The sequence below is a fragment of the Taeniopygia guttata genome, chromosome 8 (genome assembly GCF_048771995.1).
Source record: "Taeniopygia guttata chromosome 8, bTaeGut7.mat, whole genome shotgun sequence".
In the NCBI taxonomy this organism is placed as follows: domain Eukaryota; kingdom Metazoa; phylum Chordata; class Aves; order Passeriformes; family Estrildidae; genus Taeniopygia; species Taeniopygia guttata.
In genome coordinates this window covers 16968446-16985967 of record NC_133033.1, presented here as the reverse complement: position 1 = coordinate 16985967, position 17522 = coordinate 16968446, and the positions used below count along the sequence as shown (strand labels likewise).

The window sequence follows — 17522 nt, the reverse complement described above, 5'->3', positions numbered from 1 at the left end:
CCCACTGGTTGTCCTCTTTTCTCCCTGGTATAGCATAAAAAAGGGGAAACTTTAAAAAAAGAAAAAGATACTGCATGAGAAAGGAAAATAATAATTTCTTCACAAAGATATGTCCACTGCAGATTTACAGTACTAAGGGATCAAACACAATGCCCTTGTTTCTTCAGTGTCCTATCTGCAAACTGAAGGCAGTAAACTTGGCAGAGATGTGGGGGGAGATTATATTTATTCATATGTACCAAATACTCTAAAACATTGTTCTTATTCAAAACTCACAGGATGAGGGCTGAGGGGGGAATATTTGCTTTGGTCATTGTGATTTTGTGGATTTGTGAAACCATTATCTCTGCACAGCTTGAAGCTCTGTACCTCTCCGCAGGAACTACCCATGCAATAATATGCCAACTGCCTGGAGCACACCTGCTGTCCATCCTAATCTAAGCAGCCTCCTGCTGAGCCAAGAGTGGAGCCCTGAAAATCCATCACCTTCCTGCAAGTGTAGCACTCAAAAGAAGCTCACTATGCTGCCAGAATGCCCTGCAGGTGCAGGAGGCCTCCCACCGCCACAGGTTGTGTCTTTGTGCCATAAATCTTTGTAGAAAGTTTCATGGCAAGTGCTGGAAAAGGGGTCAGTGTCTAAGTACCTGCCCATGCTAATACACATGGAAGGAGTTCAGTACATTCTTTTTTAAGAGAGCAAGACTTGCTGGAATTTGGAATTCAGTTTCAGAGGCATAGGAAAAGCTTGCCCATTTAAATTAATGTTGATTAGTGTTTTCATCCAAATCGCAAACTTTTCATGTAGAAGAAAATCATAAAAATTTGAACAATTTGTCCCATAATTTTAAAAAATCTATTTTCTTTTGCCCCAGAGAACAATTCTATTTAGAAGGTTGCCTTTCTTTCAAGGAGGGAAGAGCAGGAGGGAGAAAGAGGAAAGAAGAGAAAGAAAAAAATGTCACCATTTTTAAAAAGTGGAGTGCAGTTCTCTCATTCAAATGGGAAAATTAATATTCTAGTGAACCCCAAATTATTATTTTTACATGTCTTTCAGTTCAATTGCTATCAGGAATGTTTTAAGCTAGCAAAATGAATATTTGTATCCATGTGCATGAAGATGAGTGATTTAATAACCACTGATGCTGTGTGGAGGAAAACGGAGCTACATTCCCTCTTCTCCTATCAGTGAATGATCTTAGTAATGCCCTATATAAAATGTGCTTGCTCTTTTGAAGACCAAACGGAAATTACAGCCTGTCAGTGTTTACATATAATAAATGTTTTTCTAAAAAGTTAAACAGAATTGCAGCCACTCTCAGAGTAGTAGCTCCCTAATTTAATATCTCACCTTGTGCATTGTTCATCTTTAATATTCCTGTTTGCCAGGCTGAACATACTAGCAAAATGACTAAAATATTTCTAATTTTCGTAGAATCAGAGAATTGTTAGATTAAAAAACACCTCCAAGTTCAAGTCCAGCTGTTAACCCAGAACTGCCATCTTCACGATTGAACTCCATCCCCATGTACTGCATCCCAACATTTTTGAACACAGATGGTGACTGTACCACTTTCCATGACACAACTTCTGGAAAACAGTCATGCAGCTTGCTTTGATTTTTCTATCACTGTCCACAAAACTAAGTTATTTTAAATATCTGTAGAATTCCTATTTATGAAAAAAAAAAAAAAAAAAGATAGAGGTTATATACCTTACAGCATCCCAAGTTATTTCTGATTTCTTGGTAATCTCTGTCAAACAAAGTTGAATTTTGTTGATTGCATGCCAATGTATTTCAGAGACTTTTGGTCTAAAACTTCAATTCCAAGAGGCAAGTTTTTTACTTTATTTGTGGGGATTCTAGTCCTCTAAACAAAATGTGTTCATTATAATATTATCCTGATAATTTTGCAGATATGATAGTTTTGTATAACTTCTCAGAAAGAAACAGTTCACTTGAGTCTCCAGGAAAGTCGTGGTGTGTAAATAATTGTCAATAGAATTGTTTAAGCATAGATAACTCAATTAATGAAGGCACTGTGGGGATGTTACCAGTTTTCCCATCTAGAATCAGCTGGGTATCTCTAATGTGTCTTCTGTGTCATACTCTCCCTGGACAAATGCAGGAACTTCTGGAAGGTTCCTTAGACTTACTTTTTAGGTCATTATCAGATGATTTCAGGTTGCAAGCTTTGCCATCTGAAGCTGCCCTGGAACCTCTTAAAATATATTCTACTTGGGATAAACTCAGGAGTGTGAGGTCTTGCATTTCACAGCAATCCTGTATTTGTAAAAGACTCAACAAAGTTGTCATGTGGCATCATTTTCATACTTTAAAAAAAAATTTCCTTCCAACTATCTAATGTACTAGTGAAGGTGAATATTTTTGTATTAATTTTTACCTAAAGGTGCTAATAATAGGAAACAACCTTTTTTGTTGTTTGATTGGGTTTTTTTAACTAGAGCCTCAGTTGAAGTTTCCTACTTTCAGATTGAAGAAAAAGCCTTGAGCAGCCATGACCTTCATTGCAAATATCTATTTCAGAGTGACATGCAACTGTTTTGAGTCATGCATCACAAACTTACTGATTTCTTCTTAAGTCTTAGTAAAGTAAGGATGTTTAGGCTAGAAATGACCCTCAGGTGATTGACCCACTCTCTGTCAATGATACTATGAACCTGAGCATTTTCTCTGAACCAATACTACTTTTTCTGTTTTCCTGACAAACTCTTAATTGCTTAAGACACTCTGAACTTTATTGTAATTGATTAGTTTTTTTGTTTCTTGCCAGAGAGTGCAACGCAGCACAGAAATTCTTCAAGATATGACCCACAGAAATATTTCAGATTTTCTGGTGAAAACATATCCTACTTTGATAAAAGGAAGGTAGGAATGAATCTCTATTTCTTTTTCACGTGTAGTATTTTGTACCTGGTGATGAAATTCTTATTTAATAATAACACCTGATTTGACACAGTATTCTGTAGATTTGAGTACCATTTCTCTTAGAAGACTAGAAGAGGCTGATTTTAGGAGAGTTGAATATTTTCAATCATAACTATTTGTACAATCAGGTACTCCTTTATAGGCAGAGTTAAGTGTCAGTGCTGATGGAATGCCATGTTAATGGTGACAAAAATGGTGCCTTTGCACAGCATTGGTGAGCTGCCTTGCAGAGATATTACTTTGTCTCCCTGAAGAACTGTAGCCACCCTAATGTGACTATCTGCCTGAGTTAATTATCACTTGCTTCCCAGAAATGCTAAAGAGCAGCCAAAGGACAGTGTCACACAGATACATCCATCCTACTGATAGCTCCTCAGCTGGCCTGTGTGGTAATGAGCTGTGCAGTGCCCACGGCCTATTATCTCTGATTCAGGCCTTGCTTTTTCAGTTCCCAGCAGAGTTCTTGAAATTCCCTTTATATTAGCTGTGTGCTGACTGCCTTTGACTGATTCCCTTTAGCACGTGTCATAACTGCTTTAAATACATCTTTTAAAATCAATTAAATATGGATTAGAATAACCCAGTATGTGTCACTTCAAGATTCAGGAACCTTGCTTATCTTTGTATGAATTGGAGATGAATCATGTCAGAAAACAAATAGCCAAAAACACACTGCAAGGAATACCAAAAGTCCTGCCAACCTCACAACTCAAAGTAATAACTAGCAGACTGGAGGTCTGCAAAGTATAAGAATTCAACTTTAATTTTTATTTAAGCCTGACGTATCATTGACTTTGGTTCTGTATATTGAGAGGGGATTCTCTTTGTCTGTTTCAGCTTGAAGAGTAAATACTGGGTCAATGAGCAGAGGTAAGAAAACAATTCACAGATTAAGGTAGTAAATAAAGGAACAATGTATTTCTGTTTACCATGGGGGCCTCACAATGTTTCTGCAAATGGACAAGGGCAATTGTGGCAGAAACTGTAGAACAAAGAGATGGGTTCAGTGGGAAATAGGCTGGGGATAAGAAAGGGTCTTATAGAGACAAGGGGTTATATTAGTTTGAACTCCCTGCAGGAGATGAAGGCAAGAAGCTCACAATGGAGCTATCAGAGCTTTATTACCTACAAGAATCAAACCAATGGGCACTGTGTGGTGAAAAGGTTCAACACAACAGTATAGTATATTGTAATACTGCTGTGACACAGCTCTTTTAGTGCCACAGAAAAAATATAAACCCTCCAAAAAAAGGACCTGAGTGGGATGAAACCTAGACACCGGCCTACCAAATACAGAAGTAACAACCAGAATTCCTCGTGCCTGCTCTGTACATGAGCAGAAGTTATAAACCAGATTGCACTAGTATTCTTCTTTAGGTAAAGACGACAGCTAACCCCAGTGTGTGATGTCTACTCTGCAGTTACTAAGCTTTGAAAGAAGCTGGTTAGCCTGAGGGACATACTTATTTCATTTTTCACCAGTGGTAGGATTTCACTTCAAAGATAGCAGCTGGATGGCTGCCCTTCTTCACAGAATACTTGGTTCATGTGCAAGTATTGCTTTCTATGGGATTGGGCTTCGGTTCACCTTGTGCAGTAGTATTTATCATTATGCACTGGCTGGTACTGACATTGGTGAATACCTGCTCCTCTCAGAGCATCTGAAATTTCAACTGAGGTCTATGCTGTCCTTAGTCCTCCATGCTGTCTAAACCATTACATGGCAATTACCTTGCTTTAAAGATTTTGTTCTGTAGAAATCACTGTATTCTCCAAATCTTCTCTCTAAATAATTTTCTTAGGATCCTGGTATAAACCTCTCAGAAACTGGTAAAGCTTCTATTATTTGTAAGCCCTAAAAAGACCTAACACTACTTGTTAGAAAAAGAGTAGAAATTGTTATACAATAAATATTTGATGTATAGAAATTAAACTTGCATTAAGTGGGTTCTTTTTTTTAAGTGGGTTTTTTTTCCATTAATGTACAGTTATGGGTATGTGGTATGAGTTATTGATGATATTTTTCTCCTTGCTAGATATGGAGGAATCTCTATAGGAGGAAGGCTTCCAGTTCTTCATGTCTCTGGAGATCAAATTGTCAATTTTTTAAGTGATCTTGGCCGAATGATGAATGTGACAGGAGTAAGCAAGATTTTAAATGTTATTTGTTTGGGTTTTTTCCCCTTACTAAAGCATGGCTACTGCAGCATTTAGCTTTTTCATTTTGTTTTAGGGACAAACTTCACTGGTTGCTGCTAAAGAAATTCCTAATTTCCTTAAATACATGGAAACTGAAGATAATATTAAGGTATTTGCTGGAATTAGTCTGCTTACTCACAGTCTTTCTTGACATTGACTTCAAATTATGAGAACATTGCTGGTGGTATTCCTGTATGCAAGAAGAGTTGAGATGCTATACTGTAGAAATAACTTGTTATTAATGTTATATCCCATACTGTAGGTAATTCTTAATAATAATATTTCAAATGTGAGATTTTTTTAAATCATGTTCTTAGTACTGCTTGCCGTCCTAAATACTTTGAGTAGTATACTAAATCTTAAAATGTTCTTCTATAAAATCCCCTGACAGTAGTTGTTCAATGCTTTTAAAAGAATAGTATGTGAGCTCCTCCTGCAGGACTGTGCCTAGGAACTATGTATTCCTGGAGCTTAATTCACCCCTGCTGACAACGCCCACCAAAGCAGATAAAAAGCAGCCAAATTTTCTCCTGTAGCTCAATGAAGACAGTAACTGGCAAATTAATCTGTGATTTCTGACTCTTTTAGGTGTGGTTTAACAATAAAGGCTGGCATGCTATGGTTAGTTTCCTCAATGTAGCCAATAATGCAATCCTCAGAGCTAATCTGAGGACTGGCCAAGACCCTGAGGAATATGGGATCACTGCTATAAACCATCCACTCAACCTCACCAAGGAGCAACTCTCGGAAGTCACTGTGTAAGTCTGCTTCTGGCTTTTACCCCTCCCTCTCCTGACAACTTCCAACTTCCAGCATGCTCACACTCAGAGAAAAAAGAGTTCAGTTGACAGAATGTGGAGGCCCTTCCCTGAAGTTTCATTCTAAACAAGAATCTATTCATGTCTTGTTACATTCACATGAGATTTCATTCCTATCCCACAGAACTATGACCATTGGACATACATGATGGCATGTTTCTGTTGATTCCCAAGCACCAAGATTTTGTAATTTTTGTTCATGCTCCAAATCCAATACATTTACTTCTGAAATAAAACTTGTAATAAAAAATGGAATGAGAACTTTTCTGCAAGTGACTACAGGCCAAGTAGTTGACAGCCCACTCTGTTGGTGCCAAGGACAGCATGCAGGTAGATTTTTCAATGGCATGTAGTAGGTATTCCCAAATCTGAAAGTCATAATTTCTTGAAAAAGACATCCCTAAAAAGGCAAGATTTTACACTCTCCTATTTAGTTCATAATTCAATGACACTGAAAACTTTGCATTATAGCACAGAGGCAAAAATCTGTGTTTCATCTCACTGTCTCCAACTAGCCTTTTTAAGTTTCTCTTTTCCCTGCTTCCAGAGCACTTTGGCTATTGTGCCTAAATGTCTAGTTTGAGATGTCCCACACAGGATAGGCTGTCAAACTGGGATATATAAAGCAAGTAAAAGATCAGGGAACGGTGCCATATTTGTTAGCTACAGTCCTCAAAACAGCTCAGAAAAATACACTAGCACATTTTGAAACTGGAGAAGTCTTCTACTTATTAAACAACTTTGCTACTTCTAGATCTTAAAGCACCCCCCAGAGCCCCCAAATGCTAATATAGTGTTGCATTGCATCCATTCCCTTGCTCACACTCCCTTCTTGTGCTCTGTTGCAGACTGACCACTTCAGTGGATGCTGTTGTTGCCATCTGTGTGATTTTTGCCATGTCCTTTATACCAGCCAGTTTTGTTTTATACCTGATCCAAGAACGTGTAACAAAAGCCAAGCATCTCCAGTTTGTCAGTGGTGTGAGCCCTGTTACCTATTGGCTAACTAACTTCATGTGGGACATAGTAAGTAACTGCTGGTCTGACTGACCCTCTGATTATCCTGAGTGTGCATGAACTGAGGGCAAAACAGTAAATCAAGTGAAGGTGATTCTAAGCATTGCAAAGCATTCATTTCTCTTAAGTGTTTCTCAGAGACCATGCTAAGGATCTGGCCTTGACCTCATTACAGATGTAGAAATTAATTTAGATGCACAACAACTCAGTCAACTAATGAAGCTGTATTTTTATAGTCTTAAGATTTCTAGCCCTTACAATTAAATATATAATTAAGTACAACTTACTACAGCAGGGGAAAGCCTCGTTGCCTGATGCTAGTCACTCCTGTCCTTCAGAAGACCCAAAACATACTTCAAGATATTCAAGAAACCTAAGTGGAGGAGACTAACAGCCTGCTGGAACAGTGTCTTATAGGCCTGACAAAATACTCTAGGGTGTCTAAAATGACATCTTCATTTAGGTCACTGTATCATGGTCACTGTGTTATTCCAAAAGGATTTATACCACAGGTGCAGACTTGCTTAGACAGGGCTCAGCTTCCCTCCAGCCACTTTGTCATAAAAGAGAAAATTCTTTGGCTGGCTGAGGCACAACAAGGGCTGGTTCTCCAGCCATGCCTTTGCAACCAGGAAAGTGGGCAATAAGAAAGGCATGAACATGGAATTGAAAAAATTAAAAAGAAAAGAAAATCAATATTTGAAAAGCCCAAAACTCTTCAGGATTTGGAAGGTTCTCTCAGGAGAAGATAAAGCAAAGCATTATTTTAGTAAATGAGGAAAAGAAGCAGGTCCCAGAGTTCTTGCTCCCTGCTGTTCACAGCAGCTTCCTTGACAGGAATTCTCTAGGCTGTTGCCCTTGACAGTGTGATGCGAAGGCACGAAGTGGTGTTAACAGTTCAGGGAAATGCTGCCTTCCATCCCATGGGGGATTCCGAGCATTGCAGTAGAGTAGTGCTGCTAACAGTGAACAGAGAAAGCGAGCAGTGGCCAAGCATACTCACTTTAGCCTCTTCCCAGGAATGTGGCTCAAGGGATTAGCTCTTCCATCTTACACAGCCTTTGTTTGCATCACCAGAAACTGTACTTCCATTGCAAACATATGCCACTCTTTTTGGGAAGCTTGGCTCCAAACTATGAAATAATGGATTCACAAATCATAATCCAAGAAACAACAATGTGTGTTGCATTTTTGATGAACAGTCTGATAAAAGATGTCTTAGAAAAACATTGAGCATTGCCAGGCACCTGTTGATCCAAAAAATTCAGTGTGACTAGTCTGACTCAAATTCTGATGTTCCTCAATATAAATTCCTTTTGGAATGATGTGTAGGATGTGGATATGTTTGCAGCCCTTCTCAGGTCTTACACATTGGTCTTCCCCCTGTGCTGTGGCAGATGAATTATGCCCTGAGTGCTGGGATGGTTGTGGCAATATTCGCTGGATTCAACAAGAAAGCATATGCCTCCCCGGCCAATCTCCCTGTGCTCGTTGCCTTGCTGCTCCTGTATGGGTGAGTGTTCAAGGTTATTGCTGCATGGAGGGTCCTGTATTTCACATGGAAATGATTTCATGTTAGTGGAACCCAGCTTTGAAGAATAGAACTGAGTGGATGCAAAACAGGTTAAAACTAAATTCTTCTATGGGATATTTACACATTTTGTCTGGCTACATGCTGTAAAAGAGATTCTTTTGTCATTGCCTGCCTTGCATTTTTAAGCATTAAATGTGACCTGTACAGGAAAATACATTTGTTCAGTTTGCTGATTTCTTCCTTGTACATTGTGTAGCAATTTAGTGGTTGTTCATTTGCCGCATTCACAGTCAATACTAAAGTGTCTTGCAGTATTCAACATTTGTTTGTTTCTTCTTCTTGGTGTACAATTCACTGAAATGTGCAAAGATACCTGGGGTAATAGCAACCTTGCTAGCATTAAGTTTTCTCAAATTTAGCAGTGTCTTATGCCCTGCATTTTAATAGTAAAAAAAAAAAAAAAAAAAAAAAAAAAAAAAAGACAAAGCAGAAAAAAATCTTATTTAGTAACCAGGGAGGAAAAAATACTGTGTTGGGTTACTGGTTGGTTACACCATTTTGTTATACTTGGGATGGCAAGAAAGCTTAACTTTGTGTTTTCCTTAGGCCAACTAACATGAGAATATTGAGAATTTATCATAGTTTTTTCTATTTCTTGCATGCAGATGGGCAGTAATTCCCATGATGTACCCTGCTTCTTCCTTCTTCAGTATCCCCAGCACAGCTTATGTTGCACTGTCTTGTATTAATCTCTTTGTGGGAATCAACAGCAGTGCCATTACATTCATCCTAGAATTATTTGAAAATAATCCGGTAAGTAACGTTTTGTAATTTTGCTGGATGCCAAGCATCTCCAAAGCCTCTGTCTCACTCCTCTCCACAGCTGGACAGGGGAGAGAAATAGAATGAAGGCTTCATGAGTTAAGGACTAGGAGAGATCAGTCACCAAATACCATCACAGGCAAATATGAGAGATATTAGCTGAATTTATTATTTAAACAATCAGAGCAGAATATGAGAAATAAAATAGGATCTGAAAAAAACACCTTCTCCCCAGCCTTCCCTCCTTCACAACTCTGCCTCCTCTCCTAGAGGCGCAGGGAGACAGGGAATGAGGATTATTTTTCATCACCCATTGTTTCTCCCACTGTTTAGGGAGAGGAGTTCTTCCCCTCCTCCACTGTGAGGTTCCTTCAACAGGAGACAGCTCTCCACAAAATTCTCCAACATGAGTCCATCTCACAAGCCACAGTTCTCTGCAAACTGCTGCAGTGTGAGTCTATCCCACAGGCAATAGTCCTTCCCAGACTGCTGCAGCACGGTTCACTCTTCCACAGGGTACAGTCCCTCAAGGACAGGCTGCTCCAGCATGGACTCCTCTCTCCATGGACCTCCCACAGGGTCCCAGCCTCCTTTCAGGCATCCACTTGCTCTGGCATGGGTCTTTTCCGCGGGCTGCAGGTGGATCTCTGCATCCCTGTGGACCTCCAAGGACTGCAGGCTGCTTCACCGTGGTCTGCATCACGGACTGCATGCAAGCACCACACAGACACTCACTCTTTGTGCCCTCCCCCCCTCCCCCACCTCAGCGAATGGGGTAGAGAGCCAGAAGACTGAAAGTGAGAAAACTCATAGGTTGAGATAAAGACAGTTTAATAGGTAAAGCAAAAGCTCTGCACACAAGCAAAGCAACACTAGGAATTCATTCACCACTTCCCATGGGCAGGCAGGTGGTCAGCCATTTCCAGAGAAGCAGGGCTCCATCACACATAATGGTGACTTGGGAAGACAAATGCTTTAACTCTGAACACTCCCCTCTTGCTTCTTCTTCTCCCAACTTCATGTGCTGAGCATGACTCTGTATGGTCTGGGATATCCCTTGGGCCAGTTGAGGTCAGCTGTCCCAGCTGTGTTCCCTCCCAACTCCTTATGCACCTCCAGCTCCTTGCTAGGTGGTAAGGTAAGGCACAGAAAAGACCTTTTCTGTGCAAGTACTGCTTAGAAATAGCTAAAACATCCCTTTTGTGTTATCAACCCTGTTTCCAGTGCAAATCCAACACAGCCCCATAGCATCTTTACATGTTATTACCAGCAGAATTACATTACCTCTGCTACATAGGGAAATACTTCATTACAAAACCAAATTTTTTCGCCGTTGCCAGTTTATCACAAGCACCTTGTCTGGTGCAGTGTATGTCAGGATTTTGCTGTTTATGTTTTATGTTGCTTTGAGTATAACTTGATAAATACTCTGTTTTAAGAAAACAGAACATCCAGTTTCTCTGACATGACAAAGAACTTTTCTCTTATATTGCTGTGTTTTCTCAAACAGGTCTGGTTTAAACAGCTTATGTTGTTTCTGTTTCTTACAGTCTTTGCTGAAGTTTAATAAAACATTGAAAAATGTACTTCTTGTCCTACCACATTTTTGTCTGGGCCGTGGACTCATTGACTTGGCCATGAACCAAGCCGTGACTGAATTATATGCAAGGTTTGGTAAGTAAAGCCAATAAGAAACAAGTTATGGCAGTGTCACATGTCCTGACCTTGGATGAGATGTTTGGAAGGATTAACAAAGAAAAGTAGTAGATTTTCCACCTTGTCCATCATCAGATGGATGAGAGGGATGCAAGTTCACCCTCTCTAAAGGAACCACAGCTTCTGATAGTGCTGTCAGAGCTCTACAGCCTAACCAGTAGTTTGCATTGGAAATGAACCTATTTGTTCAGTGTCAGACTCTGGTGTCTTTTTTATCCTTTGGAAGACCTTCAAACACTACAGGAGGATTTATTTTTTCATTTCATTTGAACACCTCAGTTAATGTTTAAAGTGACTGACGTTCTTCAAATGCATTCTCATGGGATATGGTTGTCTTTGATATCAGACAACTTATTAAAAGAATAGTCATACAACAGAACTCATCTGTTTTAATTCAGAAAACGTGTGTCTTTTCATATAATCCATGCAAGTTTCATGTAATGATATCCAAATTAGTGCATATTCAGAGAGATTATTTTTACTCCATGCAGCAGCTGAACTTGGAAGGCATTTTGTTAAGACTTTTTATAAGAATGGAAAATTAAAACTATTGCCTGATCATGAGCAAATAAAGTACAGTAATTAATTATTATTATGCTTTTTGTTCTGAGGAGTAGTGGGGTTTTTCAGCAGCATTTCACCTTCCTTTCTGGTGTTCTTTCTCCAAAGGTGAGGAGCGTGTTTCTGATCCCTTTCAGTGGGACTTTGTTGGAAAGAACCTGGTTGCCATGGCTCTTCAAGGAGTTGTGTTCTTCTTTCTGAATCTCTTCATGCAGCACCGTTTGTTCTCCACAAGATGGTATGTCTAAAAGTTCTGTTAATGTTCCTTTATTAAAAGAATGACTATCTTTGTTATTCTCTATGTCCCTCCTTTCTTCTTTTTGTTCTTAATATTTCTCTAAATTTGTGGCTTTTTTTTTTTTTGTTTTCTATTTACTTACCTGACCTTATCTTAATTTATTGATATCCTGGTCCAAGAAAGCATTTACAAATCTGCATTATCTTAAGAGGATTTAAGAATATTTTATTAAAGAAATGAGTCTTCTTGAATTAAGATTTTAATGTAAATTTTTTTCATTTCAGACACTGTGGACTGAGATTATAAAATTACCTGGAAAGTTTGTAGTGTCCTCAGTCAGGCTAGGTACTAATACTGTGGCATCCCAAGACAGCAATTCTAGTCTGTTGCACAGGACAGATGTATCCTGGACTCTATGTGAACTTCTCTCTGCTTTACAAATGTGCCTCTCCATTGATGAAAAGAGCTACCACCAGCTGTGAGTGCGTCATTCACTCCTGTTCAAGACTGCCAAGAAGAGTACTAATTGGTGCAATATATAAAAATACTGTCTTGCAGAGAGATCGACTCAAAACTTCTATTTCTGAGGACCATCACTAGCTACTAAGAGTAGCTAAATAGTGAAAGCTGTGGCTAAGGGGCAGGTTTTTATTGGCATATCAGTGACTGACAAGGCATGTTCTTTTGAGCAAGCCATTTCCTCCCTTTTTAGTATCTAGAGATTAACTTTAGAGGACAGGGCTTCTCCCAGTAGCAGGAGTACTTCAGCCAGTTGTGAAGTTTTAACCCCACTGCTTCCACCACTCACATTTTTGCAGCAGATTAGCCATCATTTCACACTGTTATTCTAACTGAACCTATGGCAACCCCATATCTTCGTTTTTCTAGGTTTGCTGAGACTACCATGTCACCTATTATTAATGAAGATGTGGATGTTGCAGAAGAAAGAAAAAGAATTATGAATGGAGGAAACAAAACAGATATCTTACAATTACAAGAACTGACCAAGGTAATATTTTGAGAAGAATGAAAAAAATATTTACTCCTGTCTCAGTTCTAAAGTTTCCTCATCCTAATAGAATTAAACTAAACTAAAAATTCAGATGATTTTCATTTCTGTAAATGTCTTGAAATAGAAACTTTCCCTTTTTTTCCCTCCCCCTGTCAATATAGATTTATGCAGGGCAAAGCAAGCCTGCAGTGGACAGACTCTGTGTTGGCATCCGTCCCGGAGAGGTAGGTTGTTCAATAACACTGGATTACATTCCATGGATCAGTTCAGATTTTATGCCCCTGCTGATTTGCAAGTTGGAAATACTAAAGAATGTGATAAATTTTGCAATTTAGTGTTTTGGCCTTTTGGGAGTGAATGGTGCTGGCAAAACAACAACATTCAAAATGCTGACTGGAGATACTGATGTGACATCTGGAGATGCTGTAGTGGCTGGCAGTAGGTAAGTACCTTGAAAAAACCCCTGTGACAGTCCATTTACCAGCACAGAGCTGTCCAGATCACACTCTCAATGATCCAGCAACTCTATGGCACCAAGATCACAGGTAACACACAATTGCATTTGATACCTTTAACATTGCAAAATCTGTGGGTTAGTTGTAGTAATGCTTAACAGTGGGATATGGCAATCATATCTAGTGGCAAGAGCTCCCAAACATAAGATAACCCATCCAACAGGGTACTTTGATCTGAGCTTTGGGACTTTTCTCGGGCTGTTTCTAGCATCTTTGTTTACACAGTGCTGGCATAATGTCATAAATTTTTACAGTATGTTGGTTTACTTCCAGGTTGTGTGCCTTGGCTTGTTAGGTGTAGTTGGGATTTGATTCTTCATCCACTGATGTGATTTGAGCAATAACTCTTGTTGCCAGGACATGGTCCTGGTCAGCCTGTTCTAGGTGACTCTGCCCAAGCAGGGTCAGTGGACAAGATAACCTCCAGGGCCCCTTCCAACCACACCCATTCTGTGATTTTGTACTTTTCCTACTACCATTGAAGTGTTAGCCTTGTGTCCTGCCTATTTGTTGCTAATGACCATATTCTGAGCTGAAATAACTGCTTCTTCTTTCTAGATATAAACACTGATTTCAAAAAATAATAAACCCGAGTGGCTGTTTAAAGAACTTATTAAGTTAGTCTATACTTTAAAAAGAAAATGGATGAGAGAAAATGGGCTTACACTCTCAACCAGGACTGAGCTGACTTAAGATAATAAGACTCCTTGCTCTTATGAACAGACAGATATTTTCATAGCATGTTTTATCAGGAAGAAGCAGTTCTCCTCTTACAAGAATTGTTGCCCCAGAAAATAAGGATTTTGTTCAAAGTGCTTTTCTCTGTCTTAGAGCTGGTATTACAGAACTACAACTCTTTTTCTTTGCTTCTCCAGTATATTGACCCACATTTCTAATGTCCATCAAAACATGGGATACTGCCCTCAGTTTGATGCCATTGATGACCTGCTCACAGGACGAGAACACCTCCATTTATATGCACGCTTGCGGGGGGTTCCAGCAGAAGAAATCAAGAGGGTAAAGTACTCCTGCTTTTGATAGTTACAGTGATATTTTTGATGACTAATGGTGCTCTTAACATGCTAAGGGCCAATATTTCCAAAATGTACTTGTTTTTCTGTGTATTGAAGTCCTGGGTGTGGTTCCTGTCATTTGGACAGTTAAGTAACAAGACCATACTAGCAAATGCAGGTTCCCAGGCATTAATGGTACTTGCAAATCTTTGGCACCAACAGTGGAAGGCTAAAGATGCGATTCCTGTGGCTCAGAATGGCACTGGTTGCTGTTTTGCTCTTGCCTTTAAAGCTGTGTATGTACAGGGAAGCAAGCATGAAGATTCCAGAAGAAAATAATTTAAATTCTTGTACAGATAGAAGTCTACAGCTGAGGCTGCCTTATGGCTTTCCTTCACATAGCTAGAACGTCCCTCAGCATTATCATAAGTAGTTTGTACTTCCCTGGCCCAGTTCTAAAATGAATGTGCTAAAACCCAGGGGACTGTCATGTTTCTACCGGAAGAGGGATGTATCAACAATCCTGTCTGTTCTGCAGTCGCTGCTGTGTGAAACAGAAGGTCTTTTCCACAGGTTGCTGAATGGGGCATCCAGAAGCTGGGACTTCCTCTGTACGCAGACCACCTGGCAGGGACCTACAGTGGTGGCAACAAGCGCAAGCTCTCCACTGCCATTGCCCTGATAGGCTGCCCACCACTCATCTTGCTAGTAAGTGTCATGGAAACACAGCCTGGGTAGTTCAATATAACATCTCATAATACTACATGCTAAAGAGCCACAAAGTCCTTGAAAGCTCCTTTCTGCCCTCAATTTACATGTATTTCAGTGTAATTTTGAATTAATTTCAGGTATTGTCTGGGATGAGTAACTATGTTTCTAATGGACCCCAAGTGATTACAAAAGAAAGATCTTCAAAAAGGAATGTGTTGAGATAAAATCTATAATCCAGAAAAATCTGAATTTAAACTGTTTTTTAGTTTCAGTCTGCCTTTTCCTGTCAGAGTGTAACTACTGATGTAAAAGATGATCTTCCAATATATCCACCTGGCTTTATCCAGCAGAACAAAGGAAGATAACTACCCTTTTCCAGCCTTTAACATCTTTGGACTAAATGAAACAAATTTATACTATACGAATGCTGAAATGTAGTTCTTGCCAAATAAAATAAGTGATCAGATAATTGCAAATCTAAAGGGAAATTCAGTATGAAATTACTACAGAAATTCTTTATTTAGACTATATTCTACCATCTTAATTTGTATGTCTATGACTTTTAGACACAATCACTTTTACTTTGTAAAGTCTATGAAGAAGCGTTTTAATACATATTAGTAGCCTGATTCCTTGTACCATTTAATATGCCTTTACATGTATTCTGCCTGTAGTAAACAGTCAGATGAAATATTTTCTCATCATTTCTTAAGACAAGATGTTCAATGAAAATTTTTCTATCCTAATTTTGTTTACATTTTTTGTTACTTACTGAGTTAGCTGATTTATGTAGAATCAAATTCTTAGGTGACTTCAAGAATTACTAAAATTACTTCACTGATTTCTTGGATAGAACAATGTCCTATATGTTTATGCAAGTAAGATGACCTGGTGAGAGCTCATTGTTGCCCAGAAAAGGCACTTCCTTCACTGTAGCTGTGCCCTACACAGACAGCACTGTATTCTTACCTGCAGTCCATGTTTCCTTATTGCTTTGTGCCAAGAAGTCCATTGGTACTCACTCACTCCTATTCTTCTCAAGGTCTATGTGCTTTCTCAAGGTACAGATTACTGTAGAGAAAAAATCATGTGCTATGGTCCAAAAATGACCTGATTTAAATAGATTTTCCCTGTTTTATCTGACTCTGATTGCCTTAACATTTCCATTACAGGATGAACCGACTACCGGGATGGACCCTCAGTCCCGGCGCCTCCTGTGGGACTCGATTGTTGGCGTGCTCAGAGGTGGGCGAGCAGTGGTTCTAACCTCACACAGGTAAGAACAGTTCAAATGCAGAATCTGAAAGCGCTGAAGTACATCTCTTGGCTTTTATCTCAAATATCTCTTCTCTGTTTTGAAAGTATGGAAGAATGTGAAGCTCTCTGTACTCGTTTAGCCATCATGGTACAAGGTACCTTCAAATGCCTAGGCACAATTCAGGAGCTAAAATACAAGTAAGTAGAATATTTTTATGGTGGTTTTTAAGGGGAAAATTTGGTGTATGTGACATGTACTATTCTTAATATAAGCAATTCAATGATTAACCACACCTATTTCTGGGCGCAGCTGTGCTGTATATCAGACAATCTGACCAGATCTCATTGCAACTCTATTATGCTACATACCACTTCTGCAAGGCAAATACAGGGCTTCCTAAAAAGCTGGATTGTATGCAATATCTTTCGTTATTGTTTTCATAGCTGCAGAAAAATAATTTCCTTCCTGAATGATGAAATAACCTCTTCACCCAATTCCTAAATCTGTATGTCCTTCACAGGTTTGGAGATGGCTACATTGTCACTCTGAAAATCAAAGCTCCAAAGTCTGGGATGCCTCCAGATCCTGCTCCTGCTGAGAAATTCATACGCACCAACTTCCCAGGGAGTTTACAGAGAGAGAAACACTACAACATGCTGCAGTATCAGATTTGCTCTTCCTCTCTGGCTAAGATTTTTCGATTAATAATCTCCAATAAGGAAAATTTGCATATTGAAGAATATTCTGTGTCTCAAACAACATTAGATCAGGTGAGTAAAAAGTAAAACATCCACAAGAAAGCCTGTCTGGTGAGAATTAGGCAACATAATGGGGGTGTATCCAAACAAGAGAAGGACTAAATTGCTTAGAGAATTATCTCACACCTCTTTTTCAGGCAAGATTCCCAGGCCTCTCATCAAGGAGGGTGTATCAGTATTATATTATTATGACTTATGCCCTGTGTAAATAGGTGCCATGTGAAAGCTGGTAAGACAGTGTTTCCTGTATGACAGAATTCACACAACCCATTCCTTCAGGAGCAGCATTCTGAGCAAGGTCAGCAATTTGGAATGAGACTGAGCCGAGAATAGCATTTCATTTTAAATAAGAGGTTTGGACTGTGTTGTATTAAAGATACTGTGAGAAGCAATTAGACACACA

The 17522-nt window shown here is 39.2% G+C and overlaps 1 protein-coding gene across 1 annotated transcript in view; it reads left to right on the top strand.

The window, feature by feature from the left end:
• Positions 1-17522, top strand: part of ABCA4 (ATP binding cassette subfamily A member 4) — a 65024-nt gene that overhangs the window by 45607 nt on the left and 1895 nt on the right. The window contains exons 30-48 of the mRNA XM_030279192.4: positions 380-569; positions 2793-2887; positions 3785-3817; positions 4984-5089; positions 5181-5255; positions 5735-5904; positions 6813-6990; positions 8379-8494; positions 9181-9328; positions 10888-11011; positions 11723-11852; positions 12741-12861; positions 13026-13088; positions 13200-13306; positions 14255-14396; positions 14966-15100; positions 16276-16379; positions 16466-16558; positions 16882-17131. Of these exons, the coding sequence (XP_030135052.4) occupies positions 380-569; positions 2793-2887; positions 3785-3817; positions 4984-5089; positions 5181-5255; positions 5735-5904; positions 6813-6990; positions 8379-8494; positions 9181-9328; positions 10888-11011; positions 11723-11852; positions 12741-12861; positions 13026-13088; positions 13200-13306; positions 14255-14396; positions 14966-15100; positions 16276-16379; positions 16466-16558; positions 16882-17131 (2380 nt within the window). The remainder of the gene's footprint in view (positions 1-379; positions 570-2792; positions 2888-3784; positions 3818-4983; positions 5090-5180; positions 5256-5734; positions 5905-6812; positions 6991-8378; positions 8495-9180; positions 9329-10887; positions 11012-11722; positions 11853-12740; positions 12862-13025; positions 13089-13199; positions 13307-14254; positions 14397-14965; positions 15101-16275; positions 16380-16465; positions 16559-16881; positions 17132-17522) is intronic.